Here is a 13,856-nt window from a genome sequence, read left to right as displayed (position 1 = left end):
GGTAAAGAGTATCAAAGACACCCACAATATAAATGATTCTCATATAAAGGTAGGAATTAAGAATGAAGGATTTATAATACACAGATAAGTAAACATTGTTGAAATTGAAAAAGGGTGTGGGAAGGTGTGTTGACAGGATGCTTTTTCAAGTGACAACGCGTGAGTCTACAGCCTAAAAATCGCAAGTCGCGTTAAAGAAATTAGTAGCGTTAAAACAGATTTGCGTTAATGGTTATTATCGCGTTAACTTTGACAGCCCTAGTTTTAATGTGTTGAATGTCTTGTTTGTCAAAACAACAATCTACAATGATTTAAAACTGACATAACCAACAAATCCATACAATTAAAGAGCTTGAACCACAAAATGTTTGGAATTTATGCTTAAAAAATCAATTTAACAATTAGATTGCCAAAAATAATTGTTGATGAATTTGCTGTTGATCCACTAATCATCCTTTCAGCTCTAATCTGTGGGCAAATATTTGAAGAATGTCACCTACGCAGACACAAACTGTATTATCTAGTAGACCGAGAATAGAAATAGCTAATCAAGTCAGGGAATACATGTCAGAGATGAAACCTAGCCTCCATTGTTTTTCCTTTGCTAAGACACTATGACGTGTCTCAACAAAGTAAATAGAGGAGTTAGTAACGAACAAGGCAAAAAGAACATCACACACGTAGATGTGAGTTTGTGTAAGACACAACCTATTTGATGAATAACGTATGGTATGTTTGATTTTCAATGACCTATTATTGAGGCAAAAATAGATTGAGGCAGTGTCGTCAATTCAACTATAGCAGGTGTGGCAATGCGCAAAATAAATAGTTCTAAATTTAACTTGCAATGAAAGGCAGCCAGTTTCACACCATTCCAAAAGATGAAATAGCAATGTGAGTGAGTGAGGGCTATCCTGTAATAACATTGTCTATCACAATGACACAAAATTGTTTTTTGTATCAAGGAAATTCTTTTCTTGTTTTTCTTTCGTCTCACTGACGTATGACGGAGAACAAGAAGCCAATTATAGATGAATAAACTAACTGCTATGCATCCCTGCTTTGTAAGAATTATTAAAAGGCCCCAAAATGATATTATATGATAATAGGACTTATTTCCATGGTTGTCCATTGCTGTTTACATATTCCACCAACCTTTATCAAGACATACACATGCATCCAATGTCCGGTATAAAGATATACTGTGTTAAGAGAAGAACTAGAGAATTAGAAAATTAAAAAAAAAAAAAATTTCAGAAAGCAAAAGAGGATAAAAAGTATCAAAGACACACAAAAAATAAATTATCATCATTAAAATGTAGACATTAAGAATGAAGTATTTATACTTTATTAACTAAGTAAAAATTGCCAGAAACAAAAAGGGTGTGGGAAGGTGTGTTGACATGATGCTTTTCCAAGTAGGTGAGTTGTAGAAATGGCATAACAGCCAATCCCTGTGGTTTTTAACACAAGCATGTGTCATACATTCATTCCACACCTGTACAGTATATAAAGTGTATTGGTGCTGATAAGGTGTAGTATCACTATCCAGGAAAACTAATACAGTACTTACCTGTTCATCATGATGAAGCTGATCCTTTCACTGACTCTCATCTGGGCACTCTCCAGCACAGGTAATGTTATTCTTACAATATACAGTAGTTTCTGAAGGTACAAAAGAGCCTAATTTACAACTTTTAAGACACTTTCGCCTTTTTATCAGAACTGATTTTTTAGAAAGTATTTTAAGTCTTAATGTTAATATCTTCAGATGATTTATTTTAATTAACCACGACAAATGTTATATCCTTGAAAATTATGGATAAGTTAGGATAGAGGAAAGATAAGACTTTATTGATCCTCAGAGGGTTAATTCACAAAGCAGTAGTAGACGTAGTCTAAAGTAGGGCACAGATAAAGATGAATTTATAATAATAATAATAATAATACAATGAAACAGGACAATTAAGTAAATGACACATTTCAATTCAAAATCTATATACTCTGCATACATTGCAAGACTTGGCTGTGAAAGTATATATATGCATAAGTAAAAAGTATAGTGGTGCATATTAGACACTTTAATTAACCCGTTTCATTTTACCCAAATGCCAAGAATGATGAACCAATGAAAAGTGTAAAGTCACTTTAAATTAGTAAAAAGTAACAGTGTTATAGTTTGTTTTTACAATTGGTTACATGCAGTGGCAAAGTATTAGTACTATATTAGTATCACTTTTTTTAACTTTCAAGATGTTTCAAATTTCCTGTTTTGTGTTGTTAATTGTACTACTCTACGAGCCTCTACAATTGCCCCTCGGGGACAAATAAAGTGATTTGAATTGAATTGAATTGATATCACAAAAGTCTGGTAAATATTTAGCCTCAATGGGCCCCATTCCCCTTTCAATACATCCTTTGTCACACATTTAGACATTTCTGAATCAACAAGTAAACACATGCCTCTGTAGTGGTTATTAAAGCAATCAGTAATTAAGCATTTATTTATATTGTATTTATGAAAGTCTGCACGATATGGGGGGATAGGAGATATTATACATCCACATTTAGGCAATGTATTTTAATAGGCTACAACTAATGATTATTTTATCTCTCAATTATTTTCTTGATTAATCAATTAATTACTTTGTGTAACATGTCAGAAAATAGTCCATTACAGTCCAGTCCATTACAATTTTCCAGAGGCCATGGGGACAGAGCTTGTTTTGTCAAACCAGCAGTCCGAAACCCAAATATATTCACTTTATTATTATTGAAGACAAGCAACCAATCTTCACACTGGAGAAACTGGAACCAGTAAATATTTGTTGTTTTTGCTTGAAAAATAACTAAAACAATACATTTTCAAAAGTTGTTGCCGATTAATTTTGAGTGGATCGAAGAATAATTTCAGCTTAATATTTGAACACATAAAAGACAGATCTAGATCACCGACTCACAGGAGGGCTGCAACATGATTGATTGATTGATTGATTGATTGATTGATTGATTGATTGATTGATTATCTTGCCAGTTTTCTTGATTTGTTAATTGATGCATAATTTGGTCTTTTTTTATAATTACAAATACATTTTAAAGTCCAAGGCGTTGTTTTGTTGTGTTGAATGTCTTGTTTTCTCAGAACAAGCAGTCTATAGGGTGATTTAAAACTGAGAAAACTAGCAAATCCCTTCTATTAAAAAGCTGGAACCAGAAAATGTTGGTAATTTTTTATTTAAAAAATCAATTTAACAATTAGAGATATATTTGTCAAGGACAAATGTCACCTACACAGACACATACTGTATGTATTCCAGTATGTAATAGAATATAATAGAAATAGCTGTCATAATCAGGCCAGAGAATACATGTCCAAAACCTCACCCAAAGTAGTATCTCTCTCTCTCTTTCATGCTGATGTGAATGATGTGCTTCAGTTTTGCTTCTTGTATGTTTGTGTAGCCTGTCCTCTTTCCAGGTTGCATGGTGGAAAGGAGGTTGTGTGGCTACGGCTCTAGCTGTTTGAATACAATGTTTTTCATTTATGTTCACATTCTATCATGTGACAAAATGATACATAGAATTTCTATGTATCATTTTTGTCACATGGATTGTCTATATTGTAATATCTTTATGTTGGTCTATCGTGTTCACACATCTATTGCACGTCTGTCCGTCCTGGGAGAGGGATCCCTCCTCAGTTGCTCTTCCATTTTAAGTTTTTCCTCCACTATGAGGGTTGAAAGGACATAGGGTGTCGTATGGTGTACAGATGGTAAAGGCAAATTTGTGATTTGTGATTTTGGCTTGAAATAATGAAACACAGCCTCCATTGTTCTTCCTTTGCTAATACACTATGAGGTGTCCCGACAAAGAAATTAGAGGAGTTGGTAACGAACAAGGCAAAAACAACATCACGCACGTAGGTGTGTGTAAGACACAACCTACTTGATGAATAACGTAAGATATGTTTGATTTTCAATTACCTATTATTGAGGTAAAAATAGAGAAAGCAGGTGTGGCAATGTCAGCATGCTGAGAAGATCAACAACTCAGCACTGCCAATAAAAACTATAAGAGTGCACTCAGTAGAGTGCAGCTGTGTCTTCAACGACCACTGCTGAAGTGTTTGATTGAATGAATACCTCAATTGTCCCCCTGTTAGCTCAGTTAGCCAAACGCACCGCAGGACTCTGCTGCCCAGTAGGGCTGGGCGATATGTTAAAATTTCCCTACTCACAACCTACTTGATAAATGACAAAATGTAGTTTGATTTTCAATGGAAAAATAGAAAGAGGCATTGACGTCAATTCAACAACAGCAGGTGTGGCGGTGTCACCAGAGAAGATAAATAACACAGCACTGCCAACAAAAATAATCTTTACTGATCCCGCCGCTCCTCCACCCTCATGCTCAGCACCGGCTCCCGCAAGGCTGTGTGCAGTGAGTCCATAACTCTATACTCTATACACCTATGACTGCACCAACCTGTTGGTGGGGTACCAACAGGCCAGCCATTAGGAATTATGGATGGGGGGACAGACTTTCCAAATTGGGCCCCACCTCCACACCCATCCTGGTTGTGTAGTTTCACATGACAAAAGTATCTTCACTCCAGCTTTAAAATTGAGCCTGCTACAGTTTTTTTTTTTTATATTTTTATTTGCTAGTCTGCCTAACTCCTCACCTTTTCTGTTCAGCTTCACCTGTCATACCTGGTGCTTCTTCACACTTCCCAGCCATTGGGAAACAGTAGCCAGCTAGGGGGATCCGGGGGCATGACCCCATGGAGGAAAAAATAAAAAATAAACACAAATTTGGTGACCTCTGGCACATTCTAATGCCACTATGCCATCCTATACAATGATTTTAATTATTGCATATTTTAATGAGTTTGCCTGCCTGAATGTAAACAAACTTGTAAAGGAGAATTAGGCTTGTAAACTGCTATTAATATTTAAAACCAGCCTAGTCCTGACTGATCAGAACTTTTGTAATCAAGAATCATAGACCTTATTTATTATGTTTATTGTCACCTTCACTGTAAGGTTTATCAATACATGCCACAATGATGGTTAATGTATTGTTTTACTAGAAACATAAATGCACTCTTATTCAATGGAAATAAAAGAGGTTATTTTAAGGGGGAACATGATTTTAATCCAAGGTCTATTCTAGCCTATGTAATTGTAATATAGTAATTGTATTATGTTGCTCAATTATGTACACACACAGTGTGCACTATACTATTGCAAACAGTGGGCAACCTCTGAGGTCTGAGAAGTGAAGCCAATGCTGAAGTGCCTTAAACTTGCATTCTTTCTTATAGCCAGCAGGGGGGACTCCTCTGGTTGCAAAAAGAAGTCTGATTGTATAGAAGTCTATGAGAAAATGACTCTACTTCTGACTTGATTTATTACCTACGTAAACATTGTAAACATGAGTTTATGGTCTCAATCGCTAGTTTCAAGTCTTCTTCAATACAGCATGATGTTCATTTAGTAAATTATGGTCCCATTTAGAGTCAAATAGACCGTAAAGCAGTGTATGCTTTAGGGCATGGCTACCTTGTGACAGGTTGCTACCACGGCGTTGTCTGGTCTGGGAGTTGTCCGTGTTTTCGTCTTACAACTTTAACCCTTTCATAGTGTGTTTTCAGTTTATAAAAGTTAATTACAACATTTTTGTCACCAAAAAATTCGTATTCAGCATTTGGTTGTACTTAGCTCCACCCTCTCGTCTCACTTCTGGTTGCAAAAACCAAAGAGATGGCAACGGCAGAAAACCAAGATTGCGATGGCCAAAATGCCGAACTCGAGGCTTCAAAATGGCAGTCCACAAACCAATGGGTGACATCACGGTGATTACTTCTACTTCTTATACACAGTCTATGGTTGCGACCCTCATTTCCTATCCAAAGTGAGGGTCGAAAAGGACAGAGGGTGTTGTATGATGTACAGATTGTAAAGCCCCCTGAGGCATATTTGTGATTTGTGATATTGGGCTATAAATATAATTGACTTGAGTTGAATTGAAATGTTGAAACAGAGCCTCCATTTTTTTTCCTTTGTTAAAACACTATGAGGTGTCAAGACAATAGAGGAGTTAGTAATGAGCATGTAAAAAGAACATCACTCACATAGGTGTGAGTGTAAGACACAACCTTTATTGTAAGGTTTGACAGTTTGTCAATGGCCTCTAAAAATAGAGAGAGGCAGTGTCGTCAATTGAACAACTGCAGGTGTGGCAATGCCAGCATGCAGAGAACATCATCTCACGCAACAGACACATTCTCATTTCAATACATAGAGCTGTCTGCTCCGGCTCTGTGCAGCTTAACTGCAGTTCACTCTGTAACGCTTCATGTTGACTGTTTAAGGCTTCCTCTGATCTCAAACTGTCAGTCCTGCTGTGTCCCTGCAAACATTTCCTCAACCTGCGTCGAGGCCAACAAGTCCATTAGACGTCAAGTCACAACCTTATTTGTGACTTGACTTTATTTCAACGCTTTGCCGACATGAGAACATAATCTCAGGGGAATGGTGATTTTGAGTGAAACTTGTTCGACAATGTTGTACCTGAATAAACACTGTTTAAAATAACAATCATAACATTGTAACATTATACGTTGTAGCACTGTGAATGGTATAGTATTCCTGGTGTTTACACATTCCACCAACCTTTATCAAGACGTACAAATGCATTCAATGTCTGGCATAAAGATACACTGTGTTAGTAAAGAAGAACTAGAGAACTAGAAAACTGAACAGAAAATTGATAAAAAAAAAAAACTTTTCAGAAAGCAGAAGAGGGTAAAAAGTATCAAAGACTCCTAAAATATAAATGATTCTTATATAAAGGCAGGAATTAAGAATGAAGGATTTATAATACACAGATAAGTAAACATTGTTGAAATTGAAAAAGGGTGTGGGAAGGTGTGTTGACATGATGCTTTTTCAAGTGACAACGCGTGCGTCTGAATGGTTGCTGCTGTAAAAATGGGATCACACCCAATACCTGAAGCTTCAACGTATGCGTCATATACATTTATTCCATAAATATTCCGTAATTTAAAATCGAAGGAGGAGTTTCCAGCCTTTACAGATCATCAAAACACTTCATTTATTTTATTTGACATTTGAGATATGATCATGATATTGACTGTTTTTCTCCCCATTGCAGCTGGAGCACTTCAGTGTCAAACATGCACAGATACGCAATGTTCAACCACAGTACTACAAACATGTTCCTCAGAGACGATGTGTGTAACAGCTTCCATTCAAGGTAGTAACTTATTTATGTCATCTACTTTTTTGTGAAATATATGTATTGCAAAGTTATGTGTTCTTAATGTCAACAACAAACTGTCGTTTTGATTTTGTAGCCACTTCATCTGGAACTCCAGCACAGCAAATCTTCAAAGCGTGTGCATCGTCCTCCCTGTGTCCAGCCACAGGCTCTCAGACATTTTCATCCAACTTGGGTTTTGCGAGTGCAGTTGCAACTGCTGAGTGCTGCAACACAGATAACTGCAATGCAGAAACTCTGGCATGTAAGTTCAGATGGATTAGTAGTTTATTTAAGATAGATAAGAAAATAACATTGACATCCTGCCATCTTATGACACGTTAAATTTTCATTTTGTGATGCTTAAATTTAATCTCTTCTTCAAACAAATTATTTTCTTTTCTGTTTCAGTTCCTGCTGTTCAGACAGATAACAGCCTACAGTGTTTCACTTGTAACCTCACCACCTCTCAATGCACAACTCCATTACAATGTAAGGGAGTGGAGGACAGCTGCTTTCAAGGCAGTGGTAAGTCTTTATCATTCATAGTTTACAAAATGTATTTTACTACCTTAAGTCTTTCAAACAAATTACTACGATGTAAGATCTGGAATATCAACCAGAGGAGGAAAGTAATGAAGTGCATTTACGGAGCTACAGTTTTCAGTATTACTGTTATGACCTATATTAATTTATATGTCTAATTCACATACATTTCAGAGGTAAATATTGTACATTTTTCTGCACTTCAAGATGAAGATTTTATGATATGATAATCTTCCAAAAATGTTTTAAACAATAGGTAAAATCGTTAAAAGCTCCAACTCAATCAGTTAGACGTCATATTCCAATAATATAAAGGATACAGTGTATAACAATAGAACACTCTAAAAGGGAAAGTACTTTTACTTCTGACACTTTAAAGGTTCTCTATACGGGATTCAAAGCATTAATATAGCAGCAAACATTTAATTGCTATATGAAGATATAGTGGAATAATACCTACCTGAGAAGAGAATGGTCGTTCTCCTTCCATGTGTGATGTAATCCGAGCTTGTCAGTGCTTTGTTGACATAGAAAGGAAGGCTACACGTGTCTTTTAGTGCATGATCGTCACAGAAGCGTAGCACCCACCCTCCGGTAACCCCTCAGGTAAACACTGTTAGCTCTGCCAGCTAGGTTGACATTGTTTGATATCTTAGCACTGATAGCACCGTTGGCTGCAAGCTGCCGGCTCAGTGGTCGCCATGTTGAGAGCCCTGCCTAGAATATAGACATGTTAACAATCTGGCCTTAAACTACATTTTTACATTGTGGTATTGCTTATTTTAATGAAGCAAATGATTTGAATATTTCTTCTTGAAATTAGCTGGAAACAATAGGAACTGTAAAATTGTAATACAATAGTAAAACAATGATTTTTCATCTACAGCAACAATTGGGTCCAGCACTTATCAAGCCTTTGGCTGTGCATCTGCCAACCTGTGTAACCTGTGTAACCTGGGTAGCTTGAATAGCCAGATTAGCCTACTTCTCAACCAAGATGTGACCATCAGTGAACCATCCTGTTGTGGGACCAGTTTGTGTAATACTGCCGCAACTACTACTGCAACCAAAAGAAACGCAGAACCAATAACTGCTGCCCCCACAACTGCAGCCCCCACAACAGCAGCCCCCACAACTGCAGCCCCCACAACTGCGGCTCCGACAACTGCGGCTCCCACAACTGCAGCCCCTACAACTGCGGCCCCCACAACTGAAGCCCCTACAACTGCTGCCACCACAACTGCTGCCCCCACAACTGCAGCCCCCACAACTGCTGCACCCACAACTGCAGGCCCTACAAATGTTGCCCCCACAACTGCAGCTCCAACAACTGCAGCTCCAACAACTGCAGCCCCTACAACTGCTGCCCCCACAACTGTGGCCCCCACAACTGCGGCTCCAACAACTGCTGCCCCCACAACTGCACTCCCCACAACTGCGGCTCCAACAATTGCGGCTCCCACAACTGCAGCTCCCACAACGGCAGCACCCACAACTGCGGCTCCAACAATTACAGCCCCCACAACTGCAACTCCAACAACTGTGGCCCCCACAACTGCAGCCCCAACAACTGCGGCCCCTACAACTGCGGCTCCCACAACTTCAGCACCAACAACTGCTGCCCCCACAACTGCGGCCCCAACAACTGCAGCCCCAACAACTGCAGCTCCAACAACTGCTGCCCCCACAACTGCGGCTCCAACAACTGCAGCTCCCACAACAGCAGCACCCACAACTGCGGCTCCAACAACTGCAGCCCCCACAACTGCAGCCCCAACAACTGTAGCTCCAACAACTGCTGCCCCCACAACTGCGGCTCCAACAACTGCAGCCCCCACAACTGTAGCCCCAACAACTGCAGCTCCAACAACTGCTGCCCCCACAACTGCGGCCCCCACAACTGCAGCCCCAACAACTGCAGCTCCAACAACTGCTGCCCCCACAACTGCGGCTCCAGCAACTGCAGCTCCCACAACGGCAGCACCCACAACTGCGGCTCCAACAACTGCAGCCCCCACAACTGCAGCTCCAATGACTGCGGCTCCCACAACTGCAGCCCCTACAACTGAAGCTCCAACAACTGCTGCCCCCACAACAGCGGCTCCAACAACTGCAGCTCCAACAACTGCAGCCCCCACAACTGCGGCCCCTACAACTGCGGCTCCCACAACTGCAGCTCCAACAACTGCTGCCCCCACAACTGCGGCCCCCACAACTGCGGCCCCCACAACTGCTGCCCCCACAACTGCTGCCCCTACAACTGCAGCCCCCACAACTGCGGCTCCAACAACTGCAGCCCCCACAACTGCAGCCCCAACAACTGCGGCCCCTACAACTGCGGCCCCTACAACTGCGGCTCCCACAACTGCAGCCCCAACAACTGCAGCTCCAACAACTGCAGCTCCAACAACTGTAAATCCAACAACTGCAGCTCCAACAACTTCTGCCCCCACCACTGCGGCTCCAACAACTGCAGCTCCAACAACTGTAGCTCCAACAACTGCTGCCCCCACAACTGCGGTCCCCACAACTGCAGCCCCAACAACTGCAGCTCCAACAACTGCTGCCCCCACAACCGCAGCCCCAACAACTGCAGCTATAACAACTGCTGCCCCCACAACTGCAGCCCTAACAACTGCAGCTCCAACAACTGCTGCCCCCACAACTGCGGCTCCAACAACTGCAGCTCCAACAACTGCTGCCCCCACAACTGCGGCCCCTACAACAGCAGCCCCAACAACTGCAGCTCCAACAACTGCTGCCCCCACAACTGCGGCTCCAACAACTGCAGCTCCCACAACGGCAGCACCCACATCTGCGGCTCCAACAACTGCGGCCCCCACAACTGCGGTCCCCACAACTGCAGCCCCAACAACTGCAGCTCCAACAACTGCTGCCCCCACAACCGCAGCTCCCACAACTGCAGCTATACACAACTGCTGCTCCCAACAACTGCAGCTCCAACAACTGCAGCTCCAACAACTGCTGCCCCCACAACTGCGGCTCCAACAACTGCAGCTCCAACAACTGCTGCCCCCACAACTGCTGCCCCCACAACTGCGGCCCCTACAACAGCAGCCCCAACAACTGCAGCTCCAACAACTGCTGCCCCCACAACTGCGGCTCCAACAACTGCAGCTCCCACAACGGCAGCACCCACATCTGCGGCTCCAACAACTGCGGCCCCCACAACTGCAGCCCCAACAACTGCGGCTCCAACAACTGCAGCCCCAACAACTGCAGCTCCAACAACTGCTGCCCCCACAACTGCGGCTCCAACAACTGCAGCTCCCCCAACGGCAGCACCCACAACTGCGGCTCCAACAACTGCAGCTCCAACAACTCTAGCTCCAACAACTGCTGCCCCCACAACTGCGGCCCCCACAACTGCAGCCCCAACAACTGCAGCTCCAACAACTGCTGCCCCCACAACTGCAGCCCCAACAACTGCAGCTCCAACAACTGCTGCCCCCACAACTGCGGCTCCAACAACTGCTGCCCCCACAACTGCAGCTCCAACAACTGCGGCTCCCACAACTGCAGCCCCTACAACTGAAGCTCCAACAACTGCTGCCCCCACAACAGCGGCTCCAACAACTGCAGCTCCAACAACTGCGGCCCCCACAACTGCAGCCCCCACAACTGCGGCTCCAACAACTGCGGCTCCAACAACTGCAGCCCCCACAACTGCAGCCCCAACAACTGCGGCCCCTACAACTGCGGCCCCTACAACTGCGGCTCCCACAACTGCAGCTCCAACAACTGCTGCCCCCACAACTGCGGCTCCAACAACTTCTGCCCCCACCACTGCGGCTCCAACAACTGCAGCTCCAACAACTGTAGCTCCAACAACTGCTGCCCCCACAACTGCTGCCCCAACAACTGCAGCCCCAACAACTGCTGCCCCCACAACTGCGGCTCCAACAACTGCAGCTCCAACAACTGCTGCCCCCACAACTGCTGCCCCCACAACTGCGGCCCCTACAACTGCAGCCCCAACAACTGCAGCTCCAACAACTGCTGCCCCCACAACTGCGGCTCCAACAACTGCAGCTCCCACAACGGCAGCACCCACAACTGCGGCTCCAACAACTGCGGCCCCCACAACTGCAGCCCCAACAACTGCGGCCCCTACAACTGCGGCTCCCACAACTGCAGCCCCAACAACTGCAGCTCCAACAACTGCCGCCCCCACAACTGCGGCTCCAACAACTGCAGCTCCCCCAACGGCAGCACCCACAACTGCGGCTCCAACAACTGCAGCTCCAACAACTGTAGCTCCAACAACTGCTGCCCCCACAACTGCGGCCCCCACAACTGCAGCCCCAACAACTGCAGCTCCAACAACTGCTGCCCCCACAACTGCAGCCCCAACAACTGCAGCTCCAACAACTGCTGCCCCCACAACTGCGGCTCCAACAACTGCTGCCCCCACAACTGCAGCTCCAACGACTGCGGCTCCCACAACTGCAGCCCCTACAACTGAAGCTCCAACAACTGCTGCCCCCACAACAGCGGCTCCAACAACTGCAGCTCCAACAACTGCAGCCCCCACAACTGCAGCCCCAACAACTGCGGCCCCTACAACTGCGGCCCCTACAACTGCGGCTCCCACAACTGCAGCTCCAACAACTGCTGCCCCCACAACTGCTTCCCCCACAACTGCGGCCCCCACAACTGCGGCCCCCACAACTGCGGCCCCCACAACTGCTGCCCCCACAACTGCTGCCCCTACAACTGCAGCCCCCACAACTGCGGCTCCAACAACTGCAGCCCCCACAACTGCAGCCCCAACAACTGCGGCCCCTACAACTGCGGCCCCTACAACTGCGGCTCCCACAACTGCAGCTCCAACAACTGCTGCCCCCACAACTGCGGCTCCAACAACTTCTGCCCCCACCACTGCGGCTCCAACAACTGCAGCTCCAACAACTGTAGCTCCAACAACTGCTGCCCCCACAACTGCTGCCCCAACAACTGCAGCCCCAACAACTGCAGCTCCAACAACTGCTGCCCCCACAACTGCAGCCCCAACAACTGCAGCTCCAACAACTGCAGCTCCAACAACTGTAAATCCAACAACTGCAGCTCCAACAACTTCTGCCCCCACCACTGCGGCTCCAACAACTGCAGCTCCAACAACTGTAGCTCCAACAACTGCTGCCCCCACAACTGCGGCCCCCACAACTGCAGCCCCAACAACTGCAGCTCCAACAACTGCTGCCCCCACAACCGCAGCCCCAACAACTGCAGCTATAACAACTGCTGCCCCCACAACTGCAGCCCTAACAACTGCAGCTCCAACAACTGCTGCCCCCACAACTGCGGCTCCAACAACTGCAGCTCCAACAACTGCTGCCCCCACAACTGCGGCCCCTACAACAGCAGCCCCAACAACTGCAGCTCCAACAACTGCTGCCCCCACAACTGCGGCTCCAACAACTGCAGCTCCCACAACGGCAGCACCCACATCTGCGGCTCCAACAACTGCGGCCCCCACAACTGCAGCCCCAACAACTGCGGCCCCTACAACTGCGGCTCCCACAACTGCAGCTCCAACAACTGCTGTCCCCACAACTGCAGCCCCAACAACTGCAGCTCCAACAACTGCTGCCCCCACAACTGCAGCTCCAACAACTGCTGCCACCACAACTGCGGCTCCAACAACTGCAGCCCCAACAACTGCAGCTCCAACAACTGCTGCCCCCACAACTGCGGCTCCAACAACTGCAGCTCCCCCAACGGCAGCACCCACAACTGCGGCTCCAACAACTGCAGCTCCAACAACTGTAGCTCCAACAACTGCTGCCCCCACAACTGCTTCCCCCACAACTGCGGCCCCCACAACTGCGGCCCCCACAACTGCTGCCCCCACAACTGCTGCCCCTACAACTGCAGCCCCCACAACTGCGGCTCCAACAACTGCAGCCCCCACAACTGCAGCCCCAACAACTGCGGCCCCTACAACTGCGGCCCCTACAACTGCGGCTCCCACAACTGCAGCTCCAACAACTGCTGCCCCC

The 13,856-nt window shown here is 45.3% G+C and overlaps 1 protein-coding gene across 4 annotated transcripts in view; it reads left to right on the top strand.

Annotated features, from left to right (window-relative positions):
- The first annotated feature begins 1,500 nt into the window (after positions 1–1,500).
- LOC119488181 (phospholipase A2 inhibitor and Ly6/PLAUR domain-containing protein-like) overlaps positions 1,501–13,856 on the top strand; it is a 75,359-nt gene continuing 63,003 nt past the window's right edge. For 2 of the 4 annotated variants that reach the window (XM_037769592.1, XM_037769590.1), the window contains exons 1-3: positions 1,501–1,634; positions 7,183–7,284; positions 7,385–7,466. In XM_037769592.1, the coding sequence (XP_037625520.1) occupies positions 1,583–1,634; positions 7,183–7,284; positions 7,385–7,466 (236 nt within the window). In that variant the 5' untranslated portion in view covers positions 1,501–1,582. The remainder of the gene's footprint in view (positions 1,635–7,182; positions 7,285–7,384; positions 7,467–13,856) is intronic. The other 2 variants (XM_037769595.1, XM_037769593.1) reach the window with 2 other exon arrangements.

This window comes from Sebastes umbrosus, chromosome 5, assembly GCF_015220745.1.
Source record: "Sebastes umbrosus isolate fSebUmb1 chromosome 5, fSebUmb1.pri, whole genome shotgun sequence".
Lineage (NCBI taxonomy): Eukaryota > Metazoa > Chordata > Actinopteri > Perciformes > Sebastidae > Sebastes > Sebastes umbrosus.
Note: the sequence above shows the minus strand (reverse complement) of the source record. Positions and strands in the feature narration are given on the sequence as shown.